The sequence below is a fragment of the Salmo trutta genome, chromosome 2 (assembly GCF_901001165.1).
Source record: "Salmo trutta chromosome 2, fSalTru1.1, whole genome shotgun sequence".
Taxonomy (NCBI): Eukaryota; Metazoa; Chordata; class Actinopteri; order Salmoniformes; family Salmonidae; genus Salmo; species Salmo trutta.
In genome coordinates this window covers 63,019,402-63,038,177 of record NC_042958.1, presented here as the reverse complement: position 1 = coordinate 63,038,177, position 18,776 = coordinate 63,019,402, and the positions used below count along the sequence as shown (strand labels likewise).

At 40.5% G+C, this 18,776-nt stretch overlaps 2 protein-coding genes across 2 annotated transcripts; one reads left to right on the top strand and one right to left on the bottom strand.

Moving 5' to 3' along the window:
- The first annotated feature begins 5,828 nt into the window (after positions 1 to 5,828).
- Positions 5,829 to 11,237, top strand: LOC115160497 (troponin T, slow skeletal muscle). Its single transcript, XM_029710680.1, has 9 exons — positions 5,829 to 6,129; positions 6,567 to 6,639; positions 6,866 to 6,982; positions 7,265 to 7,342; positions 7,505 to 7,618; positions 7,860 to 7,969; positions 8,617 to 8,707; positions 8,851 to 8,891; positions 11,011 to 11,237. Exons 2-9 carry the CDS (start codon positions 6,571 to 6,573, stop codon positions 11,054 to 11,056), a joined length of 666 nt encoding a protein of 221 aa, XP_029566540.1. The 5' UTR covers positions 5,829 to 6,129; positions 6,567 to 6,570; the 3' UTR covers positions 11,057 to 11,237.
- Positions 11,077 to 18,146, bottom strand: dnaaf3l (dynein axonemal assembly factor 3 like). The gene is made up of 12 exons (XM_029710679.1): positions 18,102 to 18,146; positions 17,617 to 17,699; positions 16,955 to 17,061; positions 16,608 to 16,701; positions 16,252 to 16,406; positions 15,811 to 15,999; positions 15,516 to 15,638; positions 15,247 to 15,369; positions 12,712 to 12,874; positions 12,366 to 12,480; positions 12,032 to 12,106; positions 11,077 to 11,722 (listed from the first exon to the last, which is right to left on the bottom strand). The coding sequence occupies exons 2-12, from the start codon at positions 17,696 to 17,698 to the stop codon at positions 11,584 to 11,586; spliced, it is 1,365 nt and encodes a 454-aa protein (XP_029566539.1). The 5' UTR covers position 17,699; positions 18,102 to 18,146; the 3' UTR covers positions 11,077 to 11,583.
- Positions 18,147 to 18,776: the final 630 nt, after the last annotated feature.

Sequence of the window (18,776 nt, the reverse complement as noted above, 5' to 3'; positions counted from 1 at the left end):
GATCTGGAAAGATTCTGTATGGAGGAATGGTCTAAGATCCCTCCCAATGTGTCAAGTGTTATTGAAATGTTGTGGTTGCAGGTTCACTTGACATGTCTAAAGGCTTTTCTTTTGGGGTGTTGCTAAAGTCCACCAAGGGCTAACAGTCAGTATCTAAATAATATGTGTGAAATGCTTGATAGTGTACAGTATGTGATGTAAACAGAGAGGTTTACTTTCTTGGGGAGCTGAATATTGACTGGTTTTCATCAAGCTGTCCGCTCAAGAGGAAGCTTCTCACTGTAACCAGTACCTGTAATCTGGTTCAGATTATGAATCAACCTCCTAGGGTGTTTACAAACACTACAGGAAAAAGATCATCAACATGTATCGATCAGATTTTTACTAATATTGAAGAACTTTGTTCTAAAACTGTATCCGTAATATAGTGGCTATATCCAGGAACGCCAAAATTCCAAACGTTGTGCCTAAAAAGTATATAAGAGATCATACAAAATATTTTGCTGTGACTCTTATGTGGATGGTGTTAAAAATATTTATTGGTCTGATGTGATTAATAAGGAGCATCCAGACACTGCACTTAAGAATCTGACTGTTAGAACTGTTAAGGCTCCATGGATTGACGAGGAATTGAAAAACTGTATGGTTGAAAGAGATGGCTAATAAGTATGGTTGCATATCTGACTGGCTGACCTACTGCAAATTGAGAAATTTTGCAACTAAACTCAACAAAAAGAAGAAGAAACTGTATTATGATGCCAAGATCAATGATATAAAGAATGATGGGAAAAAACTTTGGAGTACTTTAAATTAAATTATGGGTAGAAAGACAAATTCAACTCCATCTTTCATCGAATCAGATGGCTTATTCATCACAAAACCATTTGATGTTGCCAATTATTTTAATGATTACTTCTTTGGCAAAGTGGGCAAACTTAGGCAGGAAATGCCAACAACGAACAGTGAGCCATCGTATTCATGCATAAAAAAACAAATAGTGAAAGCAAAGCATTGCAAGTTTGAACTGTGTAAAGTCAGTGTGGGAGGGAGAGGTGTCAAAATTGTTGTTATCGATCAAATTATTGTTAATGACAAATCTCATGACATTGACAACTTAGATGGAAAGCTACTGAGGATGGCAGCTGACTCTATAGCCACTCCTATCTGTCATATCTTTAATCTGAGCCTAGAAGAAAGTCTTTGTCCTTATGCCTGGAAGGAAGCCAAAGCAATTCCGCTACCTAAGAGTGGTAAAGCGGCCTTTACTGGTTCTAATAGCAGACCTATAAGCTTGCTGCCAGCTCATAGCAAACTGTTGGAAAAAAATGTGTTCGACCAAAAACAATGCTCTTTCTGTAAATAAATTAACAACAGACTTTCAGCATGCTTATAGAGAAGGGCACTCAACACTCACACAAATGACTGATGATTGGTTGAAAGAAATTGACAATAAGAAGATTGTGGGAGCTGTACTGTTAGATTTCAGTGCAGCCTTTGATATTATTGATCATAGCCTGTTGTTGAAAGAACGCATGTGTTATGGCTTTTCAACCTCTGCCATATCGTGGATTCAGAGCTATCTAACTATCATATAGAACTCAAAGGGCTTTTTTAATGGAAGCTTCTCTAATGTCAAACTTGTAAAGTGTTGTGTACCGCAGGGAAGCTCTCTAGGCCCTTCTCTTTTCTTTTTTATCAATGACCTCCTGCTGGCATTAAACAAAGCATATGTGTCCATGTATGCTGATGACTCAACTATATACACATCAGCAACCACAGCTATTGAAGTCACTGAAACCCTTAACAAAGAGTTGCAGTCTGTTTTGGAATGGGTGGCCAGTAATAAAGACACCACCTCACCATAAAAAGCAAATATAAAGGCTATAGTTTTGTCTTATCTTGATTGTTGTCCAGTCGTGTGGTTGAGTGCTGCAAGGAAAGACCTAGTTAAGCTGCAGCTGGCCCAGAACAGAGTGGTACGTCTTGCTCTTCATTGTAATCAGAGGGCTGATATAAATACTATGCATGCCAGTCTCTCTTGGTTAAGAGTTGAGGAGAGACTGACTGCATCACTCTTTTTATAAGAAACATGAATGTGTTGAAAATCCCAAATTGTTTGCATAGTCAACATACACACAGCTTTGGCATATACATTACACACTTACCTCACCAGACATGCCACCAGGGGTCTTTTCACAGTCCCTAAATCCAGAACAAATTCAAGAAAGCGTATAGTATTATATAGAGCCATTATTGCATGGAACTCCGTTCCATCTCATATTGCTCAAGTGAACAGCAAACCTGTTTAAAAAAAAACAGATAAAGCAACACCTCACGGCACAACGCCTCTCCCCTATTTGACCTAGATAGTTTGTGTGTATATATTGATATATCAGCTATGTGTGCCTTTTGTAACAAATAAAAAATGTATATAGTTCTGTCCTTGAGCTGTTGTCTATTAAATTGAATGTTCTGTATTATGTCATGTTTCATGTTTTGTGTGGACCCCAGGAAGAGTAGCTGCTGCTTTTGCAACAGCAAATGGGGATCCTAATAAAATAGAAAATACCAAATGTGTCCTCCAATCTCATAAAACATTTTAGAAAAAGGCTAAGTGCAGTAATCTTTTTGAGAATTTTTTTTATTACTTGTTAACAAAATCTATTTCTCTGAGCAAGCGTATTAGTATACAATTCTATAAATGTTCATTCTTTTTTTGGCATACAATATAGCTCACTATTTGTATAATATATTTTATACTGTCTTTTTTGCTAATCTTTATCAAGGGTGTAAATCCTTTTGGACCTGACTGTATCATAGCAATACAGGTCTTGTTTACATTGTGACTTTGTGTTTAAGCTATCTCCACAATTCAGCCCAGTGCAAGGCGATAAAGTTATCATAATTGATTTGGCTAGCGTAAATCGTGGCATGGGGGCCCATCCAAATCTCTCCATCTTGCTGTCACTCTTGTAAATTAAATCAACTGAGTGGAATTCAACGGCTGATGCCCCTCTTATCCTGGGCAACTTGATACCGCCACACCCTCAGCCTCTCTGTCCCCTTCTATACAGTGAGGTCGTGATCCTTTGCTTAGTTAAATGCTGTAGTTTCTCCTAATGGTCATCTGAGGCCTGTACGTTTTGTTTATTGTGTTTGTTGCACACATCTCTCTCTCTCTCTCCCCCTCTCTCTCTCTTCAGAGTAACTATGTCTGACATAGAGGGAGAGAATGAGTGAGTAATCATCAACTATTCTAATTAAAATAACTATTAGTGATATTCTATAACTACATTCAATACTTTGTTGTTCATATGTATTTAAAACTGATAACACATATTTTCTCTCTTTTTTAAGGGATCAGCAGGAGGGTAAAGGTATTTTCTGTCACTTGTCTTTTTGTCTCAATCTCACCCACTCCTCTCTTATCTGTTATTTTTCTCACCTACTCGCTCCACAGAGGACGAGGAGCAAGGAGGTGAGTCACAACTTCTTGTTAACATGATCCTTGATATTACACATCCTCACAATATTATTACTCTATTTAGACCCTGAAACATTACAGTGAATGCCCTCAACCAATCTCTCTAGAAGGGACATATGATTGTGACTCTGCTTCTTGCTGCTGGCCGTGCCCATGGGAGGGGAGAACATGTTCCTCAAAAAGAGCGTCATTCTCTTATCAGTCATTCTCTCCCTCTCTCCGGTGTTGATCCTGGTGAACAGAGCCAGAGCTGTCACGGTTGTCGTAGGAGAGAGAGGACCAAGGCGCAGCGGGTTGCGTGCTCATCATATTAATTTATTAAATAAAGTGAACACGGAAAAACAACAAAACAGAGAACAACAGACCGACAGTTTCACAGGCTAAATAATAACAGCAATGCGAAATACAACAACCCACAAATCCCCAGGTGAAAACAAGCATCTAATATATGACTCCCAATCAGGAACAACGATGTACAGCTGTTCCTGATCAGGAGCCACACAAACCACACAGAAATAGACAGACTAGAAAACCATAGAAAACCAACACTAGAACAATAACTCAAACCCCAGACTACATAAACCAAACACCCCTTAAATAACACACACAACCCGAACCATATGAAACAAATACCCCTCTGCCACGTCCTGACCAAATATAATACAATTACTCCCTCTGCTGGTCAGGACGTGACAAGAGCATTTAGAGTACAGAGAGTGTCAAGTCTTGTACACCAGTAGTGGTGCGTGGGTAAAATCCTCAGGGAAGCCAGGGAAAAAAAGCAATATTACAACCTACTGTATGTGTTGTGATAATTGTGTTGTTTGCTCTTTAACCTGTTAGTTCATATGCCTTTACACCATGATATATTGGCCTAAGGCTGAGACAATAAGAAGACACAGTGGCAGAATAAATTCAATCAGGCCTTTTGTTTCATCACAAAACCGGAGAGCAAAATCTGTCCGGTGAAGTCCACAAAGCATGTTGCATGTAACAAACAGTTACATGACCTACAGCATGGTCAATCAAGTTAATGTTTCTGACATTTCCGGACTATTAAAAGAATATTGATTTAGAACCACGGAGAGTTACCGCAAGTCCAGGCTATGTCACAACCGGCCGTGATTGGGAGTCCCATAGGGCAGCGTCGCCTGGGTTTGGCCGGTGTAGGCCGTCATTGTAAATAAGAATTTGCTCTTAACTGACTTGCCTAGTTAAATAAAGGTTAAATAAAAATACAAAAAAATTTAATTGCAAAGAAAACAGGCGCTGCCGCCACTATTCAAGCGCCCTTTCAACTTCAACATTTCAACATCATCTAATCACATATGCTTAGTCTAATACAATGACAACTAAAATATACCAAAAAATGATTTACTATAGTCAATGTAAGCTAAATATGATGTGGCTGTCCATGTTATTGATTTCTGCGTGTGTGTGTGTGTGTGTCTGTGGTGTGTGTGTGTGTGTGTGTGCTTGCAAGTAGAAAACCATGCTGACTCACCCTACTTGTAGAGAAATGCCAATGCCACCCACATTTTTCATATTCCCTAAACAGGCTATGACTCTGTCATACAGTACATGCTTTTAGTTTTTGTTGTGCTAGGCTATCTGGCTAAAATGCTTGCTCGCTAGCCTAACTGGCAACGATGCGCCAGGCCAGCTAGTTATCATTAGTCTACTACATCCATCTAGCTACATGTTGAACTTCCATCCTCTAAGGCCAGGGGCACAATGTATGAATTTATTGTTGGATCAGAATCGCTGTTATAATCATTGACCAGTACGGAGAATTAAGTAAAACCACAAGCTCAAATCCCTATCTCCATCCATGGCTAATTTAAGAAAGGGACGATTTTAGCTAGCTAGCCACCGGAGGACATAGACACAAGATGCAACAATTCTAGTTTTCTTCTGTCAATGATGTTTGGCTTCAAACTGGCTTCCCTTGACTCCTTTTTTTTGGTGTGCCAGGACCATTCACAGCTGAGCTCACTCAGTTTAACTCAACGCTGACTGGCTATTATTTTATACTTTTTTGCTCGCTGGCTTCCCTTGCATTCAATGCCACGGCAGCAACAATGTCATACTATTTTTGACCAGAGAGCATCAGATAGATGGGCTATACATACTGAAACAGAGGGGCGCTGTTATGTTCGCTCGTATGCTTTCACCGGTGCGATACATTCAGCCTCTTGTGAATTGAAGAACATTTATGAAACACATTGAGACGAAAGATAAGTTATTTTGTATGGGGTTTTTATCTTGGTCAATTTTTTGGGGAAGCTATGCTTCCCTTGGCACCCATGAATACACGCCACTGTTGTGCACAAACATACCTGCCTGACTAAAAAGTGTCTTCTAACGCTGTCTGACTTTCCCTTTCTCCCCTCCTACCTATTTTGTAATAGTTTGTTCACCATTGTAAACATGTTCATTGTTGGTGTGTAATATCGGTTTATCATTTATTTCTCATTTGAAAAAACGAATTTGAAGGATGATATCCCAGTCCCACTCAACCCAATTACCTACAAGGAAGTTGAAATCGACCGTTGCAAAGTGTTAGTTGTGTTTTGGTTTGATATTGATTTTCTCTGTCATTTCTTCCACGCCTTGTACTAAGAAGAGGAACGTCCTAAATACAAGTACGTCTGTCTTCACAAGTTAACAGTTACTGCTAAATTTGTGAATTAAGTTGTTTCTTTTTCTTTTGAGGATTTGCTCTGTCATGACACAGAACACTTGGGGCCGATTTCCCAGACAGATTAGGCCTAGTCCTGGCCAAAAAATATTCTCAATGGAGAATCTTCATTGAAAGCACCTTTTAGTCCAGGACTAGGTCTAATCTGTATCTGGTAAAATCGTCTATTGAAGTTTGATTTCATATTGTATCTGAATACAAAACATATAATTAAATAGAACAATTTTAATTGAATGTATCTTTACAGTACAAAGTACAACATGCACAGTTTAACAAAGGCAAATACTTTAGTAGTAATTTAAGTATATTTAGTAGTTTGGCATTTAGGTTGTCAGTGTGTTTAATCCTGATGTAACTCATTTACTTCATCTTGTTTTACAGGCCCATGGTCTCCCAGCTCGCTGCCCCCAAAAATCCTGAGGGGGATAGGGTGGACTTTGACGTGAGCCTACATGTGGGTTTTATCTCTGTGTTTTTGTTTTACTTTTCTGATCACACTTACGGACAGTTTCCCAGACCCAGATTAATCATAGTCCTGATCTAAAAAGCATTCTCAATAGTCTCCAATGAAAATGCTTATAAGTCCGGGACTTAACTTAACCTGGGTTGTGGAAAATGGTCCCTTATGTATATATAGACCATTTTATTGACTTGTATTCATGAACTCTGGTTTGTGACAGGACATCCACAGGAAAAGAATGGAGAAGGATCTTCTGGAGCTGCAGACCCTGATCGACGTCCATTTTGACCAGAGGAAGAAAGAAGAGGAAGAACTCATTGGACTCAAGGACAGGATTGTAGGTCGATCACCCCATCGCTCTCTCTCTCTCACTCTCTCTCCTCTATCCTGTATGTTTTCTTTAATGTTTCATTTAATGTGCTTGTTGCAGGCATCTCTTTCTCTCTCTCTATAGTGTATACAGTATATACATGGATTCTCCATGGACAAATCTATGTCCGGGAATAATGTATGTGTATGTGTTTGGGGAAAGGCTGATACGTGATTAGTGTAGTGGTATGTATAAATTAAGGAATTAATGGCTATTACGAGGCGAGTCTGCACTTGGTTTCTATTCCAGGACAACCGCAGATCAGAGAGAGCGGAGCAGCAGCGCGTGCGAGCAGAAAAAGAACGGGACAGACAGACGAGAATTGCGGTAGGCCTAAGCCGCAATACAGAGCATCTGCTTAAGCTAGCACTATCGAGGCACCTGTTGTAAATGTTCATTGGCAGTCAAAAACAATTAGTCACGGAAATCAATTGAATACGTGTTGATATGATAAAACTATTGTAAAAAGATTAGATTTTTGTTACTCAGGAAGAGCGGCAGAGGAAGGAGGACGAGGAAGCCAAGAAAAGGGCGGATGACGACGCCAAGAAGAAGAAAGTGCTCTCTAACATGGGGGCTCACTTTGGGGGTTTCTTGGCAAAGGTCAGAATGCTAATGATATTGCAGAGACAAAGATACTAGTGGAATAGCTCTTAAGCATAATCTTTACCAATGCTTACACTTTGTTGGTTGTAAGCGTTTACAGTATACTGAAGGTGCTTAGTTTGTGTGTGTGTGTGTGTATGTGTAAGAGGGAAAATGTGTATGTATGGAATATGTGTTAACTGAATTAACCCTCGTAGTGCTGGTTTAATCACTAATCGAGTTGTGGGTGATGCCCCAGGCAGAGCAGAGGAGAGGGAAGAGACAAACAGGGAGGGAGATCAAGAAGAAGACACTGGCGGAGAGACGCAAACCCCTCGCCATTGACAACCTGAGAGAGGACGGCCTGAGGTCAGTGATATCCTTTTCGGACTACTGAGCCAAGCCAAGCTGAGCCAAGCTGTACTGCACTGGCCTGGTTACGCATCTACCATAGGTCCTGGACCGTGCTGTTTAAGATTAAAATACAATTAGAAAAGAACTGAGTTAGCCCAGTAAGGTTCGGGTTGGGATGATAGTATGAAAAGGGAATTCATGCCCTCTTAGAGATTGGAATGTATTATTTGTTGTTGAAGCAGTGAAAGTGGATACTTAAAATTGGAGCCATAGCCTTCTGTCATGCCTGCTCCCGCTCCCCCTCCCTGGCGCTCAAAGGCGCCAGGCTCCCCAGCATTATGCACACCTGCCTTCCCCCGTCACGCGCATCAGCAATTATTGGACTCACCTGGACTCAATCACCTGTGTCATTACCTCCCCTATATCTGTCTGTTCCCAAGCTCTGTTCCCTGCTTCAGGATTCATTTTCGTATGTCGTTATGGTACCCGGTGCTGACGCTGGTCAATGTCTCATCTCCAGCATTGGTTCTTACACCTACAAATGGAATACTAGTCTTCAATGAACTTCACTTGCATTATCAAAGTCCATGTTCTCCTGAGTGAGCAACGATTGAGAGTACAAGTCCTCCATCTCCGACTCCTAATGCTCTGTGTCTTCTCAGGGAGAGAGCTAAAGAGATGTGGGAGTGGATTTACCAGCTCGAGTCAGACAAATTTGACCTGACTGAAAAGACAAGAAGACAGAAATACGAGGTGAGGAGACTGCGATTGTACACCACAGTTATTTACGTTAACGTTTCAGTGTAGTTTTCCCCCCTGGAATGTCCTCTTTAGTCTGGTTAGCCCTTAAAGTATTTGTTATGTGTGTTGAAATGCCTTTTATATTATTTTTGCAGATAAACATTCTTCTGAATAGAATTTCTCATGCCCAGAAATTGTAAGTGCATTTCTCAAATTCTGTCTGCCTTAGCACTGAATGTTTATAGCACTGAATGTTTATAGAACATATATTAAAATCAGCTGCCAATAGGAAAACAAAATATTTTAGCGTTCTTTGCAGGTTATATGACAATTTGCATGCTGTGCCAACTCCTCAAACTTTGAATGTGTCCTCTAATACCTGAAAGCAGAATAGGGTTAGAGGACAGGAAATGTAGGTTATGTAAGGGTATATAATGCAGTACCAGTAAAGTTTGGACACATCTACTCATTCTACGGTTTTTCTTTATTTTTACTATTTTCTACATTGTAGAATAATAGTGAAGACATCAAAACTATGAAATAACACATTGAATCATGTAGTGACTAAAAAAGTGTTAAACAAGTCAAAATATGTTATATTTGAGATTCTTCAAAGTAGCCGCCCTTTGCCTTGATGACAGCTTTGCACACTCTTGGCATTCTCTCAACCAGCTCCATGAGGTAGCCACCTGGAATGCATTTCAATGAACAGGTGTGCCTTGTGGAATTGCTTTCCTTCTTAATGCATTTGAGTCAATCAGGTGTATTTTGACAAGGTAGGGGTGGTGTACAGAAGATGGCCCTATTTGGTAAAAGACCAAGTCCATATTATGGCAAGAGCAGCTCAAATAAGCAAAGAGAAACGACAGCCCATCATTACTTTAAGACATGAAGGTCAGTCAATGCGGAACATTTCAAGAACTTGGAAGGTTACTTGCAGTCGCAAAAGCCATCGAGCGCTATGATGAAACTAGCTCTCATGAGGATTGCCACAGGAAAGGAAGACCCAGAGTTACCTCTGCTGCAGAGGATAAGTTCATTAGAGTTACCAGAAATTGCAGCTCAAATGAATGCTTCACAGAATTCAAGTAACAGACACATCTCAACATCAACTGTTCAGAGGAGACTGTGTGAATCAGGCCTTCATGGTCAAATTGCTGCAAAGAAACCACTACTAAAGGACACCAATAAGAAGAGACTTGCTTGGGCCAAGAAACTTGCTTGGGCCAATAGACATTATACCGGTGGAAATCTGTCCTGTGCTCTGAGTCCAAATTTGAGATTTTTGGTTCCAACCGCCGTGTCTTTGTGAGATGCAGAGTAGGTTAACGGATGATCTCCTCATGTGTGGTTCCCACCGTGAAGCATGGAGGTGTCATGGTGCTTTGCTGGTGACACTGTCAGTGATTTATTTAGAATTCAAGGCACACTTAACCAGCATGGCTACCACTGCATTCTGCAGCGATACGCCATCCCATCTGGTTGGCGGTTGGCGCTTAGTGGAACTATCATTTGTTTTTTTAACAGGACAATGACCCAACACACCTCCAGGCTGTGTAAGGGCTATTTGACCAAGAAGGAGAGTGATAGAGTGCTGCATCAGATGACCTGGCCTCCACAATCACCCGACCTCAACCCAATTGAGATGGTTTGGGATAAGTTGGACCGCAGAGTGAAGGAAAAGCAGCCAGCAAGTGCTCAGCATATGTGGGAACTCCTTCAAGACTGTTGGAAAAACATTCCAGGTGAAGCTGCTTAAGAGAATGCCAAGAGTGTGCAAAGCTGCCATCAAGGAAAAGGGTGGCTACTTTGAACATTCTAAAATATATTTTGATTTGTTTAATACTTTTTTGGTTACTACATGATTCCATGTGTTATTTCATGGTGTTGATGTCTTCACTATTATTCTACAATGTAGAAAATAGTCAAAATAAAGAAACCCTTGAATGAGTAGGTGTGTTCAAACTTTTGACTGGTAGTGTGTGTGTACTACTGTTCAAAAGTTTGGGGTCACTAAGAAATGTTCTTATTTTGAAAGAAAAGCACATTCTTTTGTCCATTTAAAATAACATCAAATTGATCAGAAATACAGTGTAGACATTGTTAATTTTGTAAATTACTATTGTAGCTGGAAAAGGCAGATTTTTTTATGGAATATCTACATAGGTGTACAGAGGCCCATTATCAGCAACCATCACTCCTGTGTTCCAATGGCACGTTGTGTTAGCTAATCCAAGTTTATCATTTTAAAAGGCTAATTGATCATTAGAAAACACTCTGCTTTTTTCACACCCAAGCTCCCTCTATCTCTGCAGTAAAAAGGTCCATGGTAAGGGAAAGGTTGGAGGTCGCTGGAAGTGAGCACACAGTGGAAGCAGTGAAGAAAGAAGACCATATATTCTGTTTCAGGAAAGCGTTACAAAAACAATGTCTCAACATTTTTCTCTTGAACTCATTGAGTTGACACAATTTACTGTGTGACATTAACTGAAACAGATTCTATGTATTACCGTACTCATTAAAACATGTATATATTTAACAAAACAAGTTATCTTTACTTCTGTAACACTAGAGGGAATTGGGTAGGCTACAAATGGGTACAACTCACCTACAGGTCCATGGAATCATTCGTGAAGCAGACATGCTCTCATTTAATAGGCAATGAACAGACGTAAGATCAAAACAGATAGATCAACAGGCCTAAAATGTGATTGAACTCTCACAAAATGTTACTTTTGTTTTCAATCAGCTATGAACAGAATTGTCTCATCTGTACACATTTTCAGTATATAGCTCTGCCCCTCTTGCAGTACTGAAGACCTACCTAATCAAACGGGTTGAAGTGTCAGAGGAGTAAAGCATAGAGTGCCTGATGGAACAGAACACATTCACTCCTCCTGTAGCGTGAACGTGGCATAAACATCCCTCTTCTCCTCCTGTGAGGGCTCAAACCCCGCCTCTTTGGCGACGTCACCGACTTTCTCAGCAAACCCCACCTCCTGCTCCTTGGTAAGATCCAATAGGTACCTGAGAAATGGAGAGGACACAGTTACTGAACAGCCTCAAACACAGGAATAATGGATAGGAAAAATCGTGACCTGTAAATAGCAGCAAATCACCCGTTGACAATTTTAAGTGTATATTCTTATGTTAATTGCAATTAAAAGTATGATGTGCAATTAACCAATTATTGTGTGGGTGAATACAAACTGATTTGCAAACACGGTAAAATATAATGAGCATTGCACAATGAGTGAAATACAATAAGTAAATCTGTCTTGTCTAGAAGTCCCGCATGTTGCCATGGCAACAGTCACAAGTATGACAGAAACTCACTTTGCCAGCTCCACCACGAGGGAGGCTTTGGGTGCAGCAATCTGTCTCAGTGTCGGGCTCAAATGGTGCACCATACTTCACAGTGAAGAAGAGGAATGAGGAAGAGAGAGAGAGAGAGAGAGAGAGATACATGCTATAAAACTCACTGGCAGCAGAACCGTGGAGCCACAGTAACCCTCACTGCTCGAGTGAGGATCCCAAGAAGGGATTGAGTTTCACATAATACACTGTTCCTCATTCCAGGTCATGGAGTTCACAATGGTAATAGTTTTTTATAAATACGCTGGTGTGATAATCGATGTTTTGAAATGAATAGGGAACGTTGCTGGAGTACCTGGCAGCACAGCAGATGCTGTTGAAAAAGTGGAAGTATTTCTGTTTCTCTGGCAGTTTGGAGAGAGAGTCCAGGGGCAGGAAAGTCACTGACACCCCATTCAGGTGCATGAGTTCTGAAATTGTTTTATTGTATAAGATAAAATAAATATACATAATACAATTCATTTTAAAGGATAAAACACATAGTGTAATAGTGGGTTGTACAGTATTTAACTGTGTCAGGTATATGCTGTAATACTTTGCAGTCAACACCAACTTTATAGGCTATATACTATAGCTTAGTGGAGCAGGACATAGTATACAACAGTGTTATTCAAGGCAATGTTCAGCATTGGGAGTTTTACCGTTGATTTGTGATTTGTGATGGGCCTCTGGTTGTGACACTGGCTCCAGTGCTACAAGTGCATTCCCCTCCTCACTGCATGTCTGAGTAGGGGGAGTGCCTCCTCTACAGGACAAAGACTTGAACAGCGCCTGCACGTTCACATACGAGATATCCTGGGCTGTCTGTCAGCGATGGAGAGAAAGTGGCATGAGAGGGAGGGGAAAATAAATGGATACATTTTAAATCCTATCTAGCTAGGTTTCCATTCATTTGTCGAAATATTTTCCAGCGAATATTCTAATATTCGATAGATATGCACATTTTACCGGCAGAGGTGTGTTTCCATCAAACTGTCTTCTTGCGAATAAAAAAAATGTGTAATGTTGTAGTACACATTTAACAAAAATTTGCCACACAACTTTTAATTTACCCAATAAAAAAAAGTACGTTTTTTTTGTGTTTCCATCCCATCTCTTCGAATGGTTTTACCACAAAAAGTATTGCGATAAACAGCAAATTAGCCCACTCTGGTCTGGAGAGCACATGCATTCTAGCCAACGGCTCGCAGATACAGTGCATGATGAGAATATGGCTAAGAGAACAATCCCACTGGGCACACACTGGTTGAATCAACATTGTTTCCACGTCAGTTCAACGAAATTACGTTGAACCAACGTGGAATACACGTTGAATTGACATCTGTGCCCAGTGGGATAATTCTCAATTGGCAGCCAAGCACTGATAATCATGTCAACAGTAAAGAAATTAGGATACTCGATATTTAATGGAAATGAGTATCAAGCTTTCAACTTGCACTGTCACCACCCTGTGAAGGTCATTATAACTTATTTAATTTGTAGACTTCTTTGCATGCTTTTCCAAGTGCGAGTGACAGGACCACACAACATAGCATCAAGTGACTGCAGTTTACTTCGGCATGACGTTTATCAACAATTGCGTCAAAAAGCGTTTCCACTGCCATTTGTCAACATCTAGGAAAGTTTGCTGACAATTTTCTGTTTCTATCAAGCCTGTCATGAGTTTTCTATCTGAAAGGTACTTTAAGCATAAAAATGGCTAGATGAAAACATGTTTTTTCTTTTTTTTAACATACATACAGCACCTGTCAAAAGTTTGGACACACCAACTCATTCAAGGCTTTTTCTTTATTTGTAACTATTTTCTACATTGTAGAATAATAGTGAAGACATCAAAACTATGAAATAACACATATGGAATCATGTAGTAACCTAAAAAGTGTTAAACAAATCAAAATATATTTTATATTTGAGATTCTTAAAAGTAGCCACCCTTTACCTTGATGAGAGCTTTGCACACACTTGGCATTCTCTCAACCAGCTTCATGAGGATTGCTTTTCCAACAGTCATGAAGGAGTTCCCACATTTGCTGAGCACTTGTTAGCTGCTTTTCCTTCACTCTGCGGTCCAACTCATCCCAAAACATCTCAATTGGGTTGAGGTCAGGTGCTTGTGGAGGCCAGGTCATCTGATGCAGCACTCCATCACTCTCCTTCTTGGTCAAATAGCCCTTACACAGCCTGGAGGTGTGTTGGGTCAAGGTCTTGTTGAAAAACAATTGATAGTCCCAAAAAGCGCAAACCAGATGGTATGGCATTTCGCTGCAAAATGCAGTGGTAGCCATGCTGGTTAAGTGTGCCTTGAATTCCAAATTAATCACCGACAGTGTCACCATCAAAGCACGCCCACAACATCACACCTCCTCCTCCATGCTTCACGGTGGGAACCACACATGAGGAGATCATCCGCTCACCTACTCTGCGTCTCACAAAGACACGGTGGTTGGAACCAAAAATCTCCAATTTGGACTCATCAGACCAAAGGACAGATTTCCACCGGTCTAATGTCCATTGCTCATGTTTCTTGGCCCAAGCAAGTCTCTTTTTCTTATTGGTGTCCTTTAGTAGTGGTTTCTTTGCAGCAATTTGACCATGAAGGCCTGATTCACACAGTCTCCTCTGAACAGTTGCTGTTGAGATGTGTCTGTCAACTGATTGGCTCAAACGCATTAAGAAGGAAAGAAATTCCACAAATTAACTTTTAACAAGGCACACCTGTTAATTGAAATGCATTCCAGGTGACTACCTCATGAAGCTGGTTGAGAGAATGCCAAGAGTGTGCAAAGCTGTCATCAAGGCAAAGGGTGGCTATTTTGAAGAATCTCAAATATAAAATATATTTTGAATTGTTTAACACTTTTTTGGTTATTACATAATTCCATATGTGTTATTTCATAGTTTTGATGTCTTCACTATTATTCTACAATGTAGACAATAGTAAAAATAAAGAAAAAGCCTGGAATTAGTAGGTGTGTCCAAACTTTTGACTGGTACTGTACACAATACAATATCATAGGCTCATCTAACAGGATAAAGACATAAAGCTTAATTATTTATGAGATATAATATTTAGATATACCTCTCCTCACTATCTACCCTTTAACAATAAACACAATATTATTACAAGTTAATACAAAGAATTGCAATGTTTAGACAATGTTATTACATGTTATTACCTTGACGTATTGCCCATTCTGTTTCTGCAGCAGTTTCTCGTCATCTGTCTCGATGCCAAAGGAGAGGTAAGGACTGGACACAATGTCTCCCCAGTATCCCCTCAGTGCCATTTTGTCACCCCTCTACACACAGACACACACACACACACACACACGCACACACACACACAAAGAAGAAGAGGGTAATGATACACCACCATTATTTACGCCAACATTGGCATCGACAAAATCGTCAAAATGATAGTTTTACCAAAGAAACAATAACTTACATGGCTGAATACTCGCGTAGAGAGTAAGCTCTCATTGGCCATTTGATAGATGCCCTCCCTCATCTCAAAGGCCACGCCCCGCTCCCTCCATAGTTTGTAGTGCTGTTTGTTGATAACACCACACTGGTGTGAGGAGAGAGCGGGAAAGGGAAAGAACATGAGGACTTTAATAGTCTGATTCACTGACAATCATCCCTTGATTGTGCTGCACTATGCCTAGCCTTGTCCCAAAATGTGCCAACTTCACTATCTTTGTCAGGCCATGTATAGGACCTGCAGGCTAACACATACATACCCCTTTCTGGTGTAGCTTCATGGTGAGGTCCCAGTCGAAGCAGCCCGCCCTAGAGTCATAGCGGGTGCCCAGGTGCTGCCGGACCCGGCCGTCCCAGGTCTTGGCTATTGATACATGGGCAGAACGTGCAGATGGGGGAGGGTGGATCCATTGCTTGAATATCCTGTCCAAATCGTCGCGCTCCTTGAACTGTTAAAGTTTAAAGGTAAAAGTTAAATGGGATTTATGGATTATGGATAATTGAAGCATTGGAAACGGTGGAAGAACACTGGTTTATAAGCTCAGTGGTCATTTATCAATATAAGATTCCTCATATTCACTCTGTCCCCAAATTTATTGTGATGGTAGATAAAAAATAAATAAATTGTCCTCAATTTCCAAGAATTTAAATATAAACTCTGACAGACAGACAGGTAGGCAGAAAGACGGACAGTTCCTCACTCTGAGATGAGTGGTGTCCAGGCAGGGATTTGTGGGTGTTTCTAGTGTCTCAGTGACTGAGAGAGACAGTTCTGACGCCACGTGTCTCAGTATCTCCTCTGTCTGACTGCGGACCTCACTGTTACCAAACAACTCCAGGAAAACCTCAGTCTTTTCTGGGAATACAGACACAGTATAATAAGCGCACCAAGCACAACAGGATTTAAAGCTAACTTAACATACAAGGTCAGAATGTATTGTAACATGCATCAGAAAAGAATGTCGTTTTTGCATCCCATTAGTGGATATAAGGCTACTTAGATGTTTCTATTGCAGTTTCTATGGATAGTCTATGGATTATCGCTATAAGGACTAACCGTGAAGTCCCATGCTCTCCTGGGGTGTCAGAGCCAGAAAGAGGAGCAGCAGTTGTCGAGCCACCACGTCCATACTATTCTCTATCACCCATATCTGCCAGGAAACAGAGACAAGTGATAGTTTATTTGGCTTTTTTTTTTTTTTTGCTGGAGTACGAAAAAGATAACCGTAGACTTAATATTGGCGCTGCAAATTCAGTCCGACCACTGAAGACACGAAAGACTGAAATCCCTTGGTTTGGGCACTCAAGAGGCACATGCTATTAACATAGCGCAGCGACATTATGGTGTTATTGTGGTACTAACAGGGACTGTCAGACATTAAGGTTACCCATGGTGTAACTCACATGAAGGGTATCTGTGTCTCTCAGGCCAGCAACGGTCTTGAGTATGTGTCTTGGGTCGCCACTGCCCACCAGTAGAACATTTACCTCACCCTCCTGCCTCTCTGAGCCTGAGCAAGAGAGAGATCATGAGAGAGAGAGAGAGAGAGAGAGAGAGAGAGAGAGAGAGAGAGAGAGAGAGAGAGAGAGAGAGACTTCACCATTAATATGACAAGGGGATTGATTTACATTGGGATTAAAATGCAGCAATCTGCAATATTGTGGCTTATTATTGTTGCAAACAGCTGGCAAGACACCATGGTATCCCTTACCCAAGCTCACTCACAGTCACTAACAATTCAACATTTGTTCCACATTGGTTCAACGTAATTTCATTGAAATGACCGGAAGCAATGTTAATCCAACCAGTGTGTGGCCAATTGTTTTGGGTATGGGATTCATTTTGCACTGGTTAAAACAAAAATACAACATAACATATCACTTTGCCAAATAAGAAGATAAGCTTTGGAAGCTGTAGCACTAACGAAAATACTTCCTGTTATCTGATAATGCAGTGGACATAACATCTCCTGCAAGTATTTTTCTATATGTATTAGCGATATTGTGGTATTTCTATAAAAAAAATGAACGTAGATAAGAACAAGGCCAAGGCACGTCATCCTCACCTCTGCACAGGAGGTCAAGAGCAGGACTGAATCCCCACCAGGTCACACAACCCGCGCCCTCCATAGTTCGTCCAGTGCTCATTCTGAAGACGACATGTTCTAACGTTAAATGTTTTATTTCCACGCTTCCTCTGGTAGCTTGCCAGAGGGTTCAGCAGTAATTTAGTTAATCAGGTTTCAACGAAGCTTATTCCAAATAAATATTAGCATGCTGTTAACAAGACAAGTATAGCAATTCGTTAGTTAGATAGATAGCTTACTAGCTAATTTCCATTGCTAACTTAGCTAGCTAACGTTACAGTAACTTTCTCAAGATGTCAGAATGACTTGACTGGCAATGTTGTTACCATGCATACAAAGTCATGAGCGAAGAGAAATAATTTTCATCATGATGAATGGTGGAAAGGAAACACAAGTTAAATACAGTTATTTTGAATTTGATGCTTCTTAAATTAGCTAGTGTCGTGACATTTGGATAAACTCACCTCTCTTGTCAGGGCACTCTCAAAAGCCAAACCTTTTCAGTCTAGTTTATGTGTTGCTAAGCAACGCTTTTTCAAAGAATGAAGAGTAGCGCCCTCTATGTCCCTCTTGTGTAACTGCAGCATTTTCCATAGTGGAGAGCAGATGCATGAGACGAAACCCAACACTTTTTTGAAATGATCATTTATTTAAGTCACTGAACAAAATTTCTAGGCAAAATAGGGAGCAATATTTAGCACATTGACATAGCACCTCACACTGCATTTTACTTTCTTACTAACATAAATATACTGCACAAAAATATAAACTCAGCATTCAACACATTCATCGATTTTACTGTTACAGTTCATATAAGGAAATTAGTCAATTCAAATAAATTCATTGGGCAGAGGCCCACCATCAGAATGAGGCTTTCCCCACAAAAGGGCTTTATTACAGACATAAATACTCCTCAGTTTCATCAGCTGTCCGGGTGGCTGGTCTCAGACTACCAACGCAGGTGAAGAAACCGGATGTGGAGGTCCTGGGCTGGCGTGGTTACACGTGGTCTGTTATACGTGAGCCCCGTTGGACGTACTGCCAAATTCTCTAAAACTATGTTGGAGGTGGTTTATGGTAGAGAAATGAACATTAAAGGATCTGATAACAGCTCTGGTGGACATGTGAAACAAAACTGC

Bases quoted from the DNA above. Each gene is read 5' to 3' on its own strand.
- dnaaf3l (XM_029710679.1), bottom strand. From the start codon at position 17,698: ATGAGCACTGGACGAACTATGGAGGGCGCGGGTTGTGTGACCTGGTGG. The intron at 16,702-16,954 runs GTGAGTTACACC...GTTTCCTGGCAG, and splicing joins GAGACACAGATACCCTTCAT to ATATGGGTGATAGAGAATAG. The intron at 16,000-16,251 runs GTGAGGAACTGT...AAACTTTAACAG, and splicing joins TGGACACCACTCATCTCAGA to TTCAAGGAGCGCGACGATTT.
- LOC115160497 (XM_029710680.1), top strand. From the start codon at position 6,571: ATGGTCTCCCAGCTCGCTGCCCCCAAAAATCCTGAGGGGGATAGGGTG. The intron at 7,343-7,504 runs GTAGGCCTAAGC...TTTGTTACTCAG, and splicing joins ACAGACAGACGAGAATTGCG to GAAGAGCGGCAGAGGAAGGA. The intron at 7,970-8,616 runs GTCAGTGATATC...GTGTCTTCTCAG, and splicing joins CTGAGAGAGGACGGCCTGAG to GGAGAGAGCTAAAGAGATGT.